This window comes from Sesamum indicum, linkage group LG4 (genome assembly GCF_026168435.1).
Source record: "Sesamum indicum cultivar Baizhima isolate 11 linkage group LG4, ASM2616843v1, whole genome shotgun sequence".
NCBI lineage: Eukaryota > Viridiplantae > Streptophyta > Magnoliopsida > Lamiales > Pedaliaceae > Sesamum > Sesamum indicum.
The window spans coordinates 17,843,421-17,863,147 of NC_142660.1; the positions used below are offsets into that span (position 1 = coordinate 17,843,421).

Sequence of the window (19,727 nt, forward strand, 5' to 3'; positions counted from 1 at the left end):
CATTTGGTAGCAAATATGAAACCAACTTTCGAGGGTTGGATTTGAAATGTTTCAAGTCGTAAACCTTGAGAATGGGCATCGAGGGTTCTATTGAAACTTGCACTAAATATTGCATCCATATGATGGGTGTCGTGTTTCATAGGCGACATACGCATGATGTCTACGCAATTTTAGTGGGTGGTTGACAAAGGTTGTCAAGCCGACTGAACTAACTCGTGCAGAGTCGTCATATGGAAGCATGTGAGGTTTGATCGGTATGGCTTGAACTCTTTGGCGTTGATAGTATGGGGTTTAGTCCTCAAACTTGAAGATACACACAGTCTCATCTATGGGACGGCTGTATCTAGGGCTTGGTAAAAGACGAATCATTTTTTAATGTGGTTATTATAAGTCTTTTTCTAGTGCAGTCAGAACATATATGAAGACTGGTGAATTCCAAGAGAGGATTCGTCGCCTATGATGAGATGATAACAATCTCCTATGCGTTCTGATGTGTGTTGTGCTCCCAGGAGTTTGTGGCCACAATGAATGATTAAATAAGAAAGTATTTTTCTATGTTCATCATGTGGATAAACATAATTAAAATATTGAACATATATGACTAATCCAGGACTGAAACCCATGACCAATTCCATACTCTAAACTAAGACTGGAAAATGACCGATGGAAGGCCCGTAACCGTATGACATTCGATAGATTTAAGGTTCAAGCCATTTCACCTATTCTTTAGTGCCATGGACCGTTGCTAGACGACCACCCATGGTGACGGGTCTTTTCGGATCACTTGACTGTCTATGGTTCCATCGTGTGGGACAGACCTATTATTTGTACTATCAATGGAATCAATTATAACAAGTCACACACTCATATTCCGTAAATACAGAAAGAAATAAATACCTGTTAATCGAAAGCAATTAATTAAATACGATTTAATTAATTCAATTAAATTGTGTGTTGACACAAGCCCAAATCGTGTACTAATTACTGTCACAACGCAACAACTAATACCACCTTGGGAGGTAGTATAAAATTAGTCATAATGTTGCACTAAATAAGAATGACCGTTGGACCCTCAAAGTTTAACTGATTATTATTATTGTTGTTGTTTATTACTATTATTCAATCAAATTTTGAGGATGCAATGGTTATTATCATTTGGAGCAACTTCAGAACTAATTTTATACCATCTCCTAAAGTAATATTAATTATTCAGATATAACAATAATAGTATAAAATTTTTATCTTATATCATCTCTTAGTACAACAAAATAAACACTGATTAATCTATACCAATTCCTTTCCCACAGACTCATACATCAAATTACAGGGGGCTAAATGTCCCTTGCACTTACCGAAGATATGAGAAAGCTATCCTTCCTTGTAGCAGTAACAGGTAAGTTAGAGGTACACGGAATAGTGGTTGTGGTCCCCGTTGGAAGCTAAGTTTGAAGAACAAGAGCACTACAAATCATTCACTAACAACAAAATCAATGTCCATTTCCTCCCAATTCTCCACTCTCTCTCTCCCGAAAATGAGTCTTACTACTTGCTCGTCAAACCCTCGCTCGTATCTTATTCGGTTAGTTCTGCAGCTGTTCTGCGCATCATTGCTTGTTAGTTCCCGGAATCTTGGACGTCTACCGTACCTACAGCTCAATAATGGTGATGGCCCATATATATGGCCTCTGCCTTGGCAGTACACTTCCGGCAACCAGACTTTCACCGTTGACCCCAAGCTGTCTCTGGTTACAAGCGGAAATGGCGGCGGTTCTTTGATTGTATCTGAAGCCTTTGACAGATATAAAAGGATGATTTTTGAACACGCTAGTTCTGTGTCGCACAGCACTGGAGTTGACTATGATCTTACCAAGCTGAATGTTGTTGTTCACTCCGGAAACGAGGAGGTACTTCAGGATGTCCAACGATCGTGTTTCTTCTGTTTGTTCTTCTTTTGTTTAATGTATGTATTTTCTTTTTGAGTTTTGTAGCTTCAGCTTGGGGTTGATGAAAGCTACACATTGATGGTGGCTGCAGGCGATAAGCTTTCAATTATTGGGCAAATCACAATTGAGGTGCATTGAATATTAACTTTGTATGTTCCAGGATACACTTCAATGTGCATATATCTTTGTTGGGAAATCAAAATCTCAAATGGACTTGAGCTGCAGAATGCCTTTTGACCATCTTATAAATATGTATTCTAGCACTATCCTTTCTAGTTTTCGCCAAAATCCATTTAACATTTTCATCTCTGGTACACTTAATCCAAGTAGTTCCAATCATGCAATTACCCAGCAGTTTGTCCCAAACAACATCACTGCATTCAAACAGACTTTTTGTAAGCATTTTAATGGTTGCCAGATAAACATTGGAGATGATTCCCCACCGTGCCTGACTGGCCTTAATGTTTTGGGCATATCATGTCTCGTGTCTTTTCTTTTAAAGCATTGAACCTGACTTAACCGAAAGTCTGTATTCTTACGTAATTCCTGACATTTGCTATAACTACCTCCTACAAGTATCTTCATTTGACTAAACTTGCAATTTTGCAGTCAATCTTATTTTGACTGATTTTGAACACTTTAGTCTGGGAGCCTGGGATGCTTTCTCCATAACTCTATGCCAGCAGTACCGCCTCTATCTGCAAGAAGATGTGCGAAGGATCTCATCTTAAATTTTTGCCATCAGCTTCCTTGCGACGTAATTTAAACAAACAAATATTGTCTAAGAAGGTGTTTGAATGTATTTATAATTAAGCTCTTTTTTCTCAAACATTTACCTTATAGTTTTTATCGACGTTTTACTGTTTTTCAGAAACACTCTCAATTTAAATTCTACAATAGTTTTCAACTTTCTCTACAATAAGAACTTTTCGAAGCACTCGCAGGCACTCCCGATGTCTGTTATACTACCGTTGTTTATATGATATATAAATAGATGAAATTGCTCTTCTTAGGCTTGAGAAAGCATTTGATGACAGAATACCCATCCTTGCTTGTTCTTGGTCTTGTTAGATTCCTAAGTTGGTTTTACTAATGTTGTACTTGTGCTAACAAGCTCACTCATGGAATTAGCGGACCCAGTTGTTAATCCATTCTTTTCATACATTTTGCCTCTTGAAACTGTAGGCTTCAGGAACCTGGCATGAAATCAAAAACTTGTCATCATATGCTTCTTAACCTTTATTATGGTTTAAATTATGCAAGTATTTTGCATTTTAACGAACTAATAATGTGGCTGAAGCTCAGAAGTTGACAGAATCTGCTTGTTGACCTTTTAAATTACAAGCACTGAATGGGTTGGCTTGGTTTAAATTCCTTTTTCCAATATGACTTTGTTGAGGTTTGTTATTAAACTTATTATGTCATATACTGCAGGCAAATTCTATCTTTGGCGCTTTGCGTGGCCTTGAGGTAACATGAGTTCATAGTTACATTGACTGAGATTTATCCTGTGCACGAGATACATGGCACTAGATGTGTGCCTGTACATGCTCCTGCGCAGTTGCGTTCCCAATATGATAAACAGAACAAAGAGAGAGAGAGTGTGCACATTTTGAGATTTTTTTGAATTCAAAAAGCAATTATGGAGATAGTGTTGGGATCACTTTAAGATCCTTGATTATCTCTATCATGGTTTCACCTAATGCTAAAAGTTGTTAGAAGTGAGAGTGTGAGATTTATCCTCTAATTAGTCTTGTTAATACTGTTTCTCCAGACATTAAGCCAGCTATGTGATTTTGATTACGGAACGAAAACTGTAAAACTGCATAGTGCACCATGGTACATCCAGGATAAGCCAAGATTCACTTATCGCGGACTTTTGCTTGGTAAGTAGAATCTTTTCTTGACATACAATCTATTTCTTTACTCCTTATAGTCTTGGACGGGTTTTCTTAGGAATGAATTTCATACTTACATGTTTTCTTTTCCTTTTTTTTTTTTGCAGACACGTCGAGGCACTATTTGCCACTTGATACAATCAAACAAGTTATAGAATCTATGTCATACGCTAAACTTGTAAGATATATTAACAATAATTGCACTGCTCTTCCTTCAAACAAAATTTGTTTTCCTTTTCTTTCCATATTTAAAGTATTTTGATGAGATTGCATTCAGTAGAATGTCCTCCACTGGCACATCATTGATGAAGAGTCATTTCCACTTGAAGTGCCAACTTATCCGAATTTGTGGAAAGGTGCATACACAAAATGGGAGCGATATACCATGGATGATGCTTCTGAAATTGTCAAGTAAGTTTCTGTTTGTTATTATCTCATTTAACTCAACAAATGTTAATTGTACTAGGAACAATTGAAATTTTGAATAAAATACCATACTGAAGCTAGTACTGCTCCTAAATTATGTATGTCACTTTTGATATTATAAATATCTTAAGCTGTCATGAGTTTTGGGTTGCTATTTTGCCTCTTTAACAATAAAAGCAATGTAAAGTCTTGCTCGACACCTAATTGTTTAAACAATACTCAGTCTAGCTTATTCCCTCTCAATTTGGAATTTGCAATCTAGCTCATTCACTTGGGCTGAAGTAAATGTCTTAAGAACCTTATTAGACTTCTAGTTGATGAGCATGGAGATCCACTGCTGCATGCAAATACTAGCTTGTAACTCCTTGCACCTACACTTATGATTATGGTGATGATACTCTTTAGGTTTTATCTTTCTTGTTTATTAGCTCTTTCCCTACTAGAAGCTAACAATTAAGGTACCATGGTGACGTTCTAATTTCCTTTAGAAGTTAATATATCTGCTGCTGCTTTGTCATTATCTCTAATTAGTTTAATGCCATTGTTATAGTATGAACAATATGAAGTGTATATTCTTCCAGATTTGGTGAAACTATCAAAATGTTAGCTTATTTAGGAGTGAAGATCTACTTGAATTGATTATTTTTTCGCTTAACACGTTTTTACAAATCGTGATGTTGAAATTTTCTTCTTATGCAATCTCATTTTCTCTTGATGTCTATTGCTTTTTTCATCTTCTTTATTTTGAGAACTAATGCTGAGTTCCATGTCTCATGTTTTCTCCATGTGGCCTGAAGTTTCGCAAAAATGAGAGGTATGCTGTTTCTCCTGATCGAGAAAAAATAATGAAGTTATTCTTTTCTATTTCCTTGAGTCCTTTTAGTTTGGAGGATTTTCAAATGTAATGATTTCAAATCCTATAGTCAATGTCAAGCATCTGAGCTATTTTTCACAGATTTGGTAGATCTGAATTCCTCGGATATATGGAATAATGAAATCATCTCAATTACTACAAGAATTTAAGTCTTATCTATCAGATATTTGAACTTACCGATTGAAAATCAATCCATGCTCTATCATTGATCAAGTTTAGGTCCTCAAGTCCAAATCTAATATTAGATTTCTAAACACAATATTCATTAGTTCAGTATGTTTTATTTCAGGTATTAATGTTATGGCAGAAGTTGATGTTCCCGGGCATGCAGAATCATGGTAAAGCTTAAGAGCTAAAGTTAAACCTTCACTTATTCAACTTTTCTGATCTTTACATAAAACTAATAATTTTCCTTCTCCTAATTTATGCTTGTAATCTTATGAAATTTCATTTCCTATTGTTCAAATTCTCCCTCACAAGATCACCTTTCTAGTGTCTCTACTTCTTAATTGTTCTTTCCAGAGCTATCACCCTAATAAAAAAAAATGCTTGTGATAGGGCCTGTCCCTTGTCAGAAATATGGTGAAATCACCTTTCCTATTCTTTCCCCTGATCCCGCTACTAAGAAAGATGCTCACTTCTTAAAATATCCTATATACGTAGGGGGGAATAGGGGAAGGGTTAAAATTTATCCTGACGGAAGCAAGAGTAACAATACAGTATATAATGCTAGAGGAGCGGGTATAGTAAGTAAAGTCATACAAAAAGAAAAAGGGGGCATGTCATTATCAACTTCCAGCAAGTGGGTTTCATCTCATAGTTCCTGCTGTCCTATTTTGCTGCGCTGGTTGAGGATAAAATTTCAATGAACAATTGCCATGGGCTTATCTGGTTGTGTCACAAGTGAATGAATCTCATCCATGTCTGTCTGTAGATTTCCTTATTAGGCTAGTTAGGTCGTGTTTGTAAACCTGAATAGTGACTCATGACACGGGGATGCTCTGCTGGGACTGCCGACTCCCATCGTTCATATATGAACTTCTTGACATAGAACCACAGCTATTGAATTGCAGTTTTTAGCACCTTGCCTGATGCTTTGTTCGTTGGTATTTGGAGTTTTTCTGTGAGAAAGGAAGCATGTCGAGGTAGACATGCTGACTTGTATTTGCATGACAAAAATTGCTGCATTGCCTTCAGGAGAGTCATGATTGGGCCATTTGTTCATGATGATAGCATAATCTTAAACTTCAGAAAGCTTCATATGTCTGAATGGGTTTTGTTGTCATATACTATGGATAGGCTTACTCATGTCTTAAATGGCTTTTAAGTTTGTGCAAATTAGTTTGAGGATGTTCTAGGTGATTTTCATCTCTGATTAATTAACACATGGGCCAGTAGGTTCCTGTCATTGTTCACGTGCATCAGAAATCAAATTAACCTTTGTTACTCTGCTAAATTCTTGAACAACTTCAAAGTATGCATTTTCAGACCAGGCTTTTTCCGTATGCAGGGGAGCAGGATATCCTGATCTTTGGCCATCTCCTTTGTGCAGAGAGCCTTTGGATGTCTCTAAAAACTTTACGTTTGATTTGATCTCCGGCTTACTTGCAGGTTCTAGACATGTTCCCTTGAATGAGCTAAAGTGACGTTATATTCTGCTATCCTGCACTTCATGATGTGTGTTAATCTGTTACCTGCATATCTGTCTGGTGAAGTGCTGAATTTTAACTGAATATCTGTGGCATTTGTTAGGGTTTTGATTTGTCTGGAAAAATAGGTTTCCCTCTAAGTAATAAAAAGGTTAAAAGAAACTAGCGTAATTCAATCGTAACAGCTGCAGTTATGCCAGTAATGCTAGAGTATGGTTTCTACATGCTAGTCAATGAGTCAACTAGCACACTTTGGAACATATGGCCTATAACGAATGGAAGCTTTTATCATGCAACTACTGGTCTTCCTTCTTATTCTCTTAAGGAATGTTCTGTTCGTAACAATAAGCCAAATATAATAATTTGGCTATGATTGAGAAGATAAAAAAGTTGCAAGTAAGATTTACTTTGGATTTAGGGATTTTGCTCTCGCATTTTCCGCAGCTATTTGTAAGTTGTCAATGAAGCTAATGCAGGTATTTAGTTGGATAGAATTTCTGAATGCGAACGCAGCGTCGAAAAATAGGAGCATTTTCACCTTTTCGCAAGTAAATCGCACTGGATCTTGAGTTACTCTAATCACCCAAAGGATGTGAAAACATGCAAGTTTGTTAGGGTTTCTTTGTGTTGCTATTTTGCCATTTTCACTTGGAATTTCAAACTAAAAAAGTTGCATGCCGAGACAGAAGAAATACAATAGAACCATTTTCTATTTGCACTTGGAATTTATACATCAAACAGATAAAAAGTTTTTGTAAATCTGCTCAAAATTCTAAAAATCATTGTTGAAGCAGAAATATATTTTGACTTTTTGGCCTTCTGTATACCTGGTCAAAAGCAAGAGGATGTGAGAATTTGTATTCAACATTTTGACAATTATTCGATAAAGGACTCAAATTTGTGACATGTCTGAAACGATTCTTGGTGCAAAAGAAGTAAGAATTTATACATAACCCAGCAAAACAATTAAGGCTTTGAATCTTTGATTGCTTCTGATCTCAGCTTATCTCTGAGAAAGGAAATGAAATGGGTTTGGTTGGGACGAGATCTGTTTTTGTTTTATTTTCTTTTTGAGTATTTGATTGAATTTAGAAAAGTGTAGTGATGATAGTTGATGTAATGTACGATTTTGGTTGATGTGATATGTTTTCTTTAAGAGTAGTGAAATGTGTTTGTGATAATTTTTGAAAAAAATTTGAAGTAATTGCATACCCGATCAATAAACACTTCATGAGATCAGATAAGATGACAAAAATCTCGTAAGCAAGCACAAGCTAAGCCTCCCAACTTCATAAATATTATTATATGATAACTAATGAAGTTATTATGGCTGACGATTTTGGGATCTAAAATCGTTTTTAGGGTTTGGATCTATTTCGCATTAATTTATTCTACTAAGGGAGAACTTTGAGGTTTGGATCCAATTGCCATGGAGCATTTCCATTTGCATCCTGGTCAGGATAACATATCTCTTACATATTTAAGAGAAATTAGCAATATACCAATATACTGTGGGGTACTTCATGTATTCTTTTACCTCTTTAGTCGAATTGAAAGAAGTGGTATGCCATTTATGTATCATCGTACAAATTGGAACCTGAATAAATCAGAGATATAAGAAATGAGCATGTTCAATAGTTATTTATTCCATAGTGGCAGAGCATATCCTATTGTCTTGAACATTTCAAGTTTTCTTAAAGGTACTTTTTGCTGCTGTCCTAGATTTTCCAAATCTTTCTATTCATTGTTCCCACCCCCTGTTGAACAGCCTTTTTGTCTTTCTGACGTCATGGACTCATTTTCTGCACCAGTAGAAAAAAGGAAATTGAAATCAGACCTGTTTAATGCAAATTGTTCGACCCCATATGTACATCCTTCCATCTTAGAACTAATAGTCCTGGAAGATGCAAATTTATGACCTATGAGAGATTTCACTTACAAAGAAACGTGATCCTTCAGTGAAAAGATTATTTACATCTATATTCCACATGTAACTAATATACATATATTTAGTTCAAAACCTAAATTATAGTTAAAACAACATGTCTTCAATTTGGCATGGATTGGTCGTTCCAAGATGTGATGTCTTTGATCTTATAACTAATAATCTATGCAAATACTTCAATTAAAAAATATTCACATCCATATTTGATTAAGAAGGCACGTATTAATGCATATGTATCGAGTTCAAATTGTCTAAAATGATTATGCGTTTCACTTGATATGGGTTTGTGCTCTTTATGATACACTTCATAGTGCGAAATGCATATAAATTTTCCAAAAGACTACATACAAAAGAATGCCATGTTTTTTAACTTGTTCTCTCTGAATCTCTTACTATTTACCTTTGGTAATATGAAGAACAAAGTTATAATTTGTGGTGCATGTTACCTAGAACTTATTATTCTAACGCTAGATATATAACCTATTAATATTTGTTTTATCCATCTTTGAGAAAACAACTTGTGACCATTTTTGTTACCTTGGGTTAATAATGCTGAATAATGTATTTGACTAAAAAAATTGCTGTTGGATTTTTTAGATTTTCTCAAATTTTTATAAAAATATTCTCTTCAAATCAAAGAAATAAATTTTTCATTCCACGTGGATATAGTAGATAGAATATACATAAATGCATGTATTCCTATATGAAATTTCCTCTTGCATTTGATGCTATGAAGGTGTTTCTTAAGTATCATTACAATTGTGTATAATGACAATCATTTTAGAATATAGTGGGAATTGGTTCCTGGAAAAGTATTAACTATACAAGTTTAACACTTGCAAACAACCAGCTATTACAGGACAGATAATATGCAACAGAAAGTCCTCTTTAAATAAAAGTTTTCTCATGCTTGAGCTAGTTTCAACTATTTCTAGCAGTTTATTCCTTTAGATGGGTAAACTTATTTTCTTATCATGCAGTTTCAGGATATACTTGCATTTGTATAAGTCTTATAAGCACCACTGTGATCAGTAACATTGTTCATACTCTTTGTGACGTGGCAACAATTTTTGTTTTGCAGACATGAGGAAGATTTTTCCTTTTGAGCTTTTCCATTTAGGTGGCGATGAGGTCCACACGGGTAAACATCAGTACTTCATGTAGCCTTTTCCTTATTTTTCTTACCACAGTATTTCTAACTTAACACTTTGAGGAGGAAAAGATCAAATGTGCTTCCTAACACAGAGGAATTGTTCTCGAGGATTTTAAAGAAAATTAAAAAAATAAGAATTTTACTACCATTTGCATGATCTTTTAATGTGAGAGATGATGAATCTGTTTCTTGGGGTTTCATGCTGCATGTATGTAATATTTTTCTATAGTTCTCCGAACCATCTAGAACCTTGTGACTTTTAACATCTTAGCAGCTCTAATTTTCTAAGACAAAGCAGTAGCTAAGTTATAATGCTGAGAAGAGAGAGTATGATTCTATGAATGTTATATGTACCATATGATGGAGAAGGATTGAAAAATATGTGGACATGAAAATTGCTTATTCATTTACTGATTCTGGATTCTAATTATTCTATTTCGTAAACTTTGTTGTATGTTACTTAAAATGCACTTCATGGTGCTTTCAACTAGTTGCTTCCCTGTGTAGATCAACTTATATTCTTTCATACATGATAATGCTAGCTAATTCAGACCTTTGACTATGTTTATGACCTCTGACATGAATGCATATTTACCTGCATTAGATCCAGTGCTGAATTTAAAGTGTTAAACTTAATCATTAAAATGCTTGCACCTAAACACATCTTCGGTTAAAAAGAAACGAAATTTTAGATGAATGCTCTTTTATTGGTTCTGGTGTCTACTGATATTTTCTGTATGTATCTGCCTTCTAATACCCTTCTCAATTGGGCCTATTCAACATTTATGCAGATTGCTGGAGCTCAACCCCACATGTGAAGCAATGGTGAATGATTTACCCTTTTCACTTACAACCTTCATTCATATATTAATAGCTGATTGAATTACAAGTTTGTGTTCTGGGGTTTTATGAAATCTTTAACTAGTACTCCGAAAATGTTTAGCACAATCGAAAGTTATCTGATATATGTGTGTCTCCATTTTGCATTGCAAGCCCTCTCTAGCTACCATGGTCTTCGTCCAACAGCTCACAATGATGTGACTTTAAATAATAATATTGGTAGAAGAAGAAGAAGAATAGGTCTCACAAGCCAATAGTGTGACAGAAATACTAGTTCATCACCTAAAATTAGATTATCTCAGATAATGATTGTTTTTTGCACAATATTGAAGAGCTTGAGATGACACCTAACATGATGCCTCCTCTAGTGCACCATTTTTAACAACTATGGCTGCACATGGCTCAGTAGTAGTCAGTTTGCTTGATTTCCAACCACATATATTTCACTAATATATATTGAGTAGAGAAAATAATAACTTAGCTAAATATGGGACAGAGCTTTGGGATGTTACGAGCAAACTAATAAACTAATCTCTATTCAAATTATAGCTTGACTAGTAGTTCATGTTTTATTGCCTTTGTTACTAAAGTGATAATCTTTATTGCATGGTTTGATTCTGATCGAGGTGTAACTTGCCTTTCCTTGTGCCAACTTGACCCTAATTAGGTTACATAGGCGGTATAGTGACAAGTACAACTGCTTGTGTATTTCTAAACTTTCTGCAATTACCTTCAGATTAGGTGATTCTTTTAGACACCTTTGTTCTAATATATTTTAGCACAAGCTATACTTCCTCATATGTTAGCTCATACAACAACTTAAGCATAGTTAGAACCTGTTGCTTGTGAGTGAGCAGATAAGCAAAGGAGGAGATCATGCTTGCAACTTAAACAAATTGAAGCGCGAACTCTAACTTGATCCATCCTACTCATGCATTGTTAGCGTTTACCTTAGACACTACTGCAAGACTTGTCTGTTTTCTTGCAACAAGTTATTGTCTCCGTGTTAGCTGTAGGGAAATGTCTGGCATATCGGTGGATGCAATGAGTTTACTAGCAACTGAAGTTGGTATTGGCTATGCAAGGATGAAGGTCAAGTAGTTGCAAGAAGAGTCTTTTATGTTAGAATCTTGCTTTCAGATCCCAATATACTGGGTTTGGAACTTGACAATTTGTAACAAAGCCCTGGGATTGACAAATAGGCTTCTATTGCAACTTAACCGTTCATGGAAGTTATATTGCAGTAGTTGTAATGGGATTCGTTGTATATATTGAGTCTTGCATGGAGTCCCATCACCATGGGCTTCAGTCATGCAGAATGGTATTATCACTGATTGTACGTTGCGAAGTATGGCCAAATGTGTAACAAGGATGTCCCTGTAAGCAAATTTACACCGGGTTTGTTACTTTTGCACAGTTATGAAATGTTGAGTAACTTGCTGACAGGATCCTTTTCATTGAAGTTTTGCTTGCTAGCCTTGCCACATGGAACCGGGATATATTAGAACTGTATCAAAGTCATTCCTTTGGGGGATGGGGTTTGCTAACCTGATCATGTGTATTTTGAATGAATCTAGATTGTGGGTAGAAATATTATGAGGACTGCACTTGTCCAATTGGGTTGATTGTAGAGTTTCACATGGATTATGAGAGATATCTGACTGGTAAAATGTGCACTAACAGCTTCTACATCAACTTGGGTTATGCCAACTTCTTAAGGGAAATATGTAGATGAAGCTTCTTCCTTCGTAGGTCCATCTCTGCACTCTGATGTGCATGCGCATCAATTCCGACGTGACAGGGTGTGTGTTTGAAGGACTCAAGAGGACACATTTGTACTCAGCCATAAGGGAGTATGATTGTTTCCATTTGGTTTCTGTCAGCTTTGCCTTTATTGTACTCTACGAAATTTCAACTTCTTGCTTCACTTTGACATAGTCTGCAGCTTTTGAAATATTACTGTGCATGTATGTGGGAGGTGGGACTGGTGCACCTAGCACATAAAAAGCATCTTGAAAGCACATTGTTTTCTTACCTAATATCGTATATTTACAAATTTCGTGTGACACATAATTAATTTATGTTCATAGACTAGTTTGTTAAGCTATTTCATGATATGTGATTGCGTGTTTTAGATTCAGATGTTTCATTGAGAGTCTCTAATACTTTATTTCAATTGGGGAGATTTCAGAGAGAGAATTTCTTCCTAAATCTCCTTATTCCTCTTCTTTAAATCTTTCCCTTATTTATTGGTTTTTACTCTAATGGCTGTCCTACATCTTCAATTACTTGTAAAGTTTTCTCACTTAAGTCCTGCCAATGTTATGGGGGTTGTCAGATTGTAGCTGATATAAAGATTAAGTGTTTATTCATCATTAGATGATCAATGTGAAATCCTAAGACATGCCGTCAGATCAGACAAATAGAAGAAATGCACTTCATACGTGATCAAAACATCAGTTTTGCAAAGATGAGAAGACATAGAATTATTCTTGCATTCTTATTGCTGTAATTTTTTGAAAGAAAAAACAGATAAATAAATCTCCCCAGCATATCATGCATTTTGTACATATGTGCAGGAGCACATTTATGTACCATTGTCTTTAAAACGTCCTGGACCATCAACAGCACTTTGAGTTGGCTCGCAGCTTTACATTAGAATTATACAAGTTAAATTTTTAAGGATCTTTGTAATATTGTTGTCAGAAGGAAAAGGGGGAGCAATAAATTTGGAAGACCGGAAGTATTAAGTTTGTTTATTGGTTTGTCAAGGACCTGAAAAGAAGATTGCTTTATGCTAAATTGGAGTTTGATTTACAAATGAAAAAACCTCATAAAAGTGAAGTTTCCTTTCTTAAAGCCCAAGCATCAATGATCTCTGTACTATCTATATCAGTTCAAAGGTTTTGGGCTGTGAATTATGATTGTTGCTAGAGTTGCCTTCGTATAGTCTTTTCAATGATATTTCATTTTCTTGTTGGTTAAACTAAAATCACATTTTTTCCTCCCTTTAATGTCATTTCATGATTTATAGGTTTCTAGGTCTTGGTTGCAGCTGAATCTTGAAAATTATGGCCCCTTAAAATATTGTTTATACTGATGTAGCTGGTTCCTGTATGTTTGTCTGTAAAACACCACATCTTTATTGGAACCAACATAACTTTTTCTCTCAGTTTCTCAGTACCATGAATTTCTAGTTAAGTTTCTAAGTTAAATTGTTTTCTGTGGTTGTGGACACAATATGCAGGCTTCAAGATCATAACATGACTGGTAAAGATGCATATCAATATTTCGTACTCAGAGCTCAGGAAATCGCAATATCATTAAATTGGACTCCAGTTAACTGGTGAGTGCTTAATTTGTAATTTCACAAACCAAAACCTGGAGCCAATTTTTCTATTATTCCAGGCAAGCAAATGGAAATGCTTCTTTCTGACTCCCTCGATGAGCTTCATCCAAAAACTGGAACTCTTTTCTTGACTTCAAGTTGTATTCGTGATAATTGCAAGGTAAAAATATTTGATATCAAATTTCTGTTGTTCTAGGGAAGAAACCTTCAATGCATTTGCGACAAGTCTCAACCCCAGGACCGTGGTACATAATTGGTGAGTATCTTGTTAAATGTAGACAGTGTATCAAACTGCTACAGATAGGGCAGAGATATCTGAGGAATGACAATTCTTACATGATTAATGTAGGTTGGGATCCGGTGTTTGTCCAAAGGCTGTTGCTAAAGGTTTTAGATGCATTTTCAGTAACCAAGGTGTTTGGTATCTTGACCACTTAGATGTCCCCTGGGAGTCAGTCTATTATGCTGAGCCATTGGAAGGGATAACTGATGTTTCAGAACAAAAACTTGTGCTTGGTGGGGAAGTTTGCATGTGGGGTGAAACAGCTGATGCCTCGAATGTTCAACAAACAATATGGCCTCGAGCAGCAGCAGCAGCAGGTATGTTAGAAGCAACGTATTGGCAGTTGAAATGCGAGTCCTTATTTCGGTCCTTTTTAAATTTCCTAATGCATATTTCTCTCTCTAACATTATATTAATAGCTTCTTTTATCAATTTTCTTTTATAAATCTAATACTTATATTAACTTATATTTTGTATATACTTTATTGAATAATAAAAATTATATAAATATTTTATTTAAATAATTTTAAAGAATTATGCAGAGTGTGTCATAATTACTAGTACTACATCTACACTAATCTATACTAATATAAAAGAAAAAGGGACTTCATACTCACAAATGGCACTTAATGATATTTGTATTAACTTATTATTTTGTATATACTTTTAGGTATTTTTAATCTATATCTATATATCTATAATTTATTATTATTGAAGACTTGCCTTTTCGTGTTTACAATATTTGGTCAGCCTTTTCTTTAAAATTTTTAGGGTTAATTGCACTTAGACCCCCTCTAAAAATGTGAAATTACACTTTCCCCGATGAAGTTTCAAAATTATATTTACACACCCTCTGAAAATTTACTACCCTCTTTTGTTAGGGTTTGGATGAAAATTGCTGAAATTAACAAAATAATTACATATATTTTCAATTTTACCTCTCATTTAATACTACCATGTATATTTTGTACTTATAAGGAGTATATATCCCTTATAAGTACAAAAGTATATATGGGAATGGTAAATTGAGGGCAAATTGAAAATTTATATAATCTCTTTTGTTAACGTCTGCATTTTTCATCCAACTTTAATGGAAGGGGTTAGGTGTAAACGAAGAATTTTTGGAGGAGGCGTAAGCGTCATTTCAAATCTTTTTGAGGAAAATGTACTTTCCCATTTTCAGAGGGGGTCTACGTTTAATTAACCCTAAATTTTAGTATCATTTTTACTCTTATCTCTCTTTTCTTAACTTGCAACTTTCTCATTGTTCTCAACTTCTTACGTTTAACTTCTTAAGTGTGATATCTACCATCTCTTTCTCTCTCTCTCTTTTTGGTTTAATATTTGAATTTATTCAATTGAAATATACTTTAAAAATTACAATTAAATTTAATTTTTAAATTTATTATGCACATTCATTTGAGTGTGCGACACACACTAGTACTATATACTATATATAATTGAATAGGGGCCTTTGGTGTCATAGCCTTTGCATAACCACTTTTTGGTAGTTTTTTCATCTCATGCATCTTTTTATCTCTCCAATATTAGGCCATTATCTTCTTTTATCAACAATTTTTCATAAATCAGATATTCATATTAATTTATTATATTATGTAAATTTTAAGGTATTTCTTGATCTACAAAAATTGAATAATACAATTTATACACATATTATTTTAAATATTTTTAAAAGTTATGCCCATACACAGGATGTGCCACAACTTAGGAGTAATATTAAGACCTTGATGTTCTTTCTATTCAATGTAAAAAGACTTTTTATGGTGCCTTTGCATTCTGGTAATTTGTGTTGTTTGTTCCTGTAGAGCGCTTATGGAGCAACAAGGAGTCCTCAGGAAATCCTAGATCAAGTGTTTTGCCAAGATTGGAGTATTTCCGTTGTCTCTTGACTCGTCGTGGGGTTCCAGCAGCCCCAGTTAGAAATTTTTATGCTCGAAGGCCTCCAGGCGGTCCTGGATCATGCTATGAGCAATGAACACAAGCTGATTGTGAACTGTAAGTGGCTTATATGTTTCCTATGTTTGTGATGTGTGTAATTGCTTAGTTTCCTTGTGCGTCTTTTCTCCCAGTGTGTTATTGTATCATGGTAGAATGGTCGGTGCTCTCTTCAGCCCCTCACTGTTTTTTCTCTGGTGATATGACCATGATTTTGATTTTATGAAATTTCTGGCGTTGGAAGCAGACTCTTCTTTCCAGTACTTTAGTTTGAACCCGAAATCTTGATCAGGATCCAGAGTGGGTGGAAAGGTGAACTATTTTATCTGGTTATCCCAATCACTGGATTTCAAATCAATCAACCTTTTTAGTGAAAACAAAAACCGTACTTGAATTTTCGATGATCTACAAGCCAGTCTTCTTACAGATGGAAGCTAAGTAATCTTGATACATGATTCTCTTAAGTCATTTCCATAATATCTTTGGAGAACAACCGGCATTAAGCATTGTGTGATCATTTGTCAAAAGTAGCTGATCTCCTATTTGCCAAAAGGTCTGCAGCCCTCTTCATTCCTCTGTAATGATAGATTAGCTCCAAGTCTTTAACTGAGCCATTCTCTACCTCCCCCTCTTCTTTTCTCTATAAGAAGCAACTTCGATTTTAAGCAGGCATAATAAATATTCATTTGAAACTTAAGATTATTTGCTAAGTGTTTAACCTTGTGCCTGATTGAGCCATTGATTTTGTATATCAATATGAACCATTGATTTAAATAAGAAAAGATCTAAACTATTGATTTGTTTATTAAATCTCAACTGTTGATACTTGATGTATATATAAAATAATATCCAACGGTTCACATGTAGGGATATAAATGTTATTTTATAGGTAAATTTCAATAAAAAATGCACCTATGGCACGTGATTCACACACCAGATGTCTAAGGGGGTATTTTGCTCATTTCTAGAAATTGGGGGGGGGGGGGTTGATGACACAGGGTGGCAGGATGCAGTTTGCCTGATGATGAAAGTTTTATATTTTGTTTATTTTTAATTCTAAAAAAATAGTTTTTGGGGTTAATTTGTAATCTTTTGATTAAATTTGTATGAATTCTAAATTTATATTACATGTCTTTTTAGAGGAAACTGAAATGATCATTTCATGAAAAGAGAAACAGCAAAGCCAAAATCCAGAACATCAAGAGGAAGATCAGATTAGCACTAGCCACAAAAATAAAAAAACACTAGAACCCATAACACAGACCAGTTCCAATGGAGAGTGCACCATCAGGCGCTGCCTTCCATAGCTCTCTTGTTCCAGCTGTTATGCCAAAGTCCCCAGACCGACATTGTGTTTTCAAGCACAAAATTGCATGAAAGAAGGCTGCAAGTCATGTTCATCATCAAAACTATTCATCTTCCTTCTCAAAATTTTAGTGATAGCAAGATGTATATTAAAATTTTTAGGCAAAATGCTCGGAAAATTTGAAGATGCATTAGAGTAAGTGCTTACCGGACTCTAGTAAATCACATGGTATATAATATATATTGCAACATTATCCATAGATAGGATGGTTTGTTTACCTTTTCATAGAAATAGAACTAAGAAGAAGAAATTTTAGTTAGAAACATAATGAAATAAGTGATATTCTGTTTCCCGGAACATAAATAATTATAACTCTTGTCAACGAGTAGATAGATCCTTAGGAAAAAATATACATCTAAAATTGATAGTATTTTAATAACACAATATTTACAACATCCAACTTTTATGCCGTATAAATATTTTATTAGCTTCACGAATTATTTTTTGAAAATAAATAAATTTTGTCTCTAAATTTTCATATGGTGAGTGATGTATTATATGATGCAGTGTTGCTAAGACTAGATCATAAATGATTATCATTTTGTGCCGAAATATTTAACTTGTTACATGATCAAGGCAAACGGTTTGCTATTCTTATTATCAACTATAATAAGAAAAGAAAACAACAAATATCTAACATAAAAATATTTTTATATTATTTTTTTTTGGTAAATATAAATTTTATTAAATAAATGGTAGTATATAGGTTCAATACAATATGAAAGGCTAGACAGTCACCTCGAACATGTCAAGGAATCCGTCATAAACGAAAAATATTTTCATATTATTTATAACCATATACAAGTAGGGGTGGGCGTTGGGTGGTGTTTTGGGTTCGGGTCTGGTAACCCAAATTTCAGATAGTTAAAATAGCTACTCGATCTCGACCCGAAGTTTATTTGATACCTATTTATTTTATTTTATTTTTATTAAGATACTTTAATATATTTTCTTAATCATTTAGTATATTGAAAAGAAGTAAAAAATAAAAATTTTAATTTCAATAAATTTTATTAAACAATAGAAATTAAGTTATTCATTATAAACTAAGCATATAAGAAGAAAATTAAACTTTAAACAATATTTGCGTTTATTAGATTTCTTTCACTTTCTTTTATATTATTTTAGGGTTTGTAAAAATATAAATTGCAAAAATAAGAGAAACGTAAAATAATATTTGAAAAGGATATTTTGTTAAAGAAGAAAAAAAAAAAAGAAATATTTGAAGGAAAAAGAAAGTTTTTTTTTTTCCTTAAAATATCGGGTGTCTGATCAGATAGGACTCTCTTGCCCGAAATCCGAGTTGACTTTTAGAAGTTGGGTATCAGGTAACTCGATACCTGATTTTTTCTTTAAAAATTGCACAAACCCAATCGGATCGGGTCGGGACCCGAACTACCCGATCCGAATGCCTACCCCTATATACAATCTATGAAATAATGTCATGTCGATTTTAATCTATCTACTTGACAAAAAGACAAGTGTAATTATATTAACGTACATGCTTTGTTTGTGCATTTAACTAAGAGACACTTGCAGTTATATTAACTAACGTATTTTCTATATCAACTTAACTAGGAGACAAGAAGTTTGTATTAACTATAGTATGTTATGTATCTATTTAACTAAGAGATACGTAGTTAAGAGACACATGCAAGTATAATAATTAATGTATCTTATATATCTACTTAACTAAGAAACATAGCAGTATATTAACTGACGTACCTTTTGTATCTACTTAACTGAATGATGCACGCATGTAATTATATTAATTAAGAATAATTACACTCTCCTCCCCTGAAATTTGGTGTAATTACATGTAGACACCCTATGGTTTAGAAAATTACATCTAGCACCCTTGAGGTTTGCTTTCGTCTAATAAATAAGTTCATCCGTTAGTCAAAATTCATTAAATTTGCTGATATTATCAAAAAAATAAAAAATATACATTTAATTTCGATTGACTTATTACCGACTGACTGTATGTCAAATATATGTTTTTTATGGCCTAATTGCCTTCAAACATCTTCACACGTTAATGCATG

General features: G+C 34.2%; 1 protein-coding gene across 1 annotated transcript; it reads left to right on the forward strand.

The window, feature by feature from the left end:
- Positions 1 to 1,341: 1,341 nt before the first annotated feature.
- On the forward strand, positions 1,342 to 17,881 carry HEXO1 (beta-hexosaminidase 1). The gene is made up of 16 exons (XM_011078592.3): positions 1,342 to 1,904; positions 1,989 to 2,072; positions 3,378 to 3,413; positions 3,718 to 3,829; positions 3,949 to 4,019; positions 4,122 to 4,252; positions 5,065 to 5,081; positions 5,431 to 5,479; positions 6,652 to 6,752; positions 9,817 to 9,876; positions 10,680 to 10,713; positions 13,976 to 14,074; positions 14,274 to 14,333; positions 14,427 to 14,677; positions 16,187 to 16,376; positions 17,457 to 17,881. The coding sequence occupies exons 1-15, from the start codon at positions 1,491 to 1,493 to the stop codon at positions 16,354 to 16,356; spliced, it is 1,689 nt and encodes a 562-aa protein (XP_011076894.1). The 5' UTR covers positions 1,342 to 1,490; the 3' UTR covers positions 16,357 to 16,376; positions 17,457 to 17,881.
- The last annotated feature ends 1,846 nt before the right edge of the window (positions 17,882 to 19,727 follow it).

Excerpts from the sequence above, each read along its gene's own strand:
- HEXO1 (XM_011078592.3), top strand. The coding sequence starts at position 1,491 with ATGTCCATTTCCTCCCAATTCTCCACTCTCTCTCTCCCGAAAATGAGT. Across the intron at positions 1,905-1,988 it reads TTCACTCCGGAAACGAGGAG|CTTCAGCTTGGGGTTGATGA; the intron begins GTACTTCAGGAT and ends TGAGTTTTGTAG. Across the intron at positions 14,075-14,273 it reads AATTGGACTCCAGTTAACTG|GGAAGAAACCTTCAATGCAT; the intron begins GTGAGTGCTTAA and ends CTGTTGTTCTAG.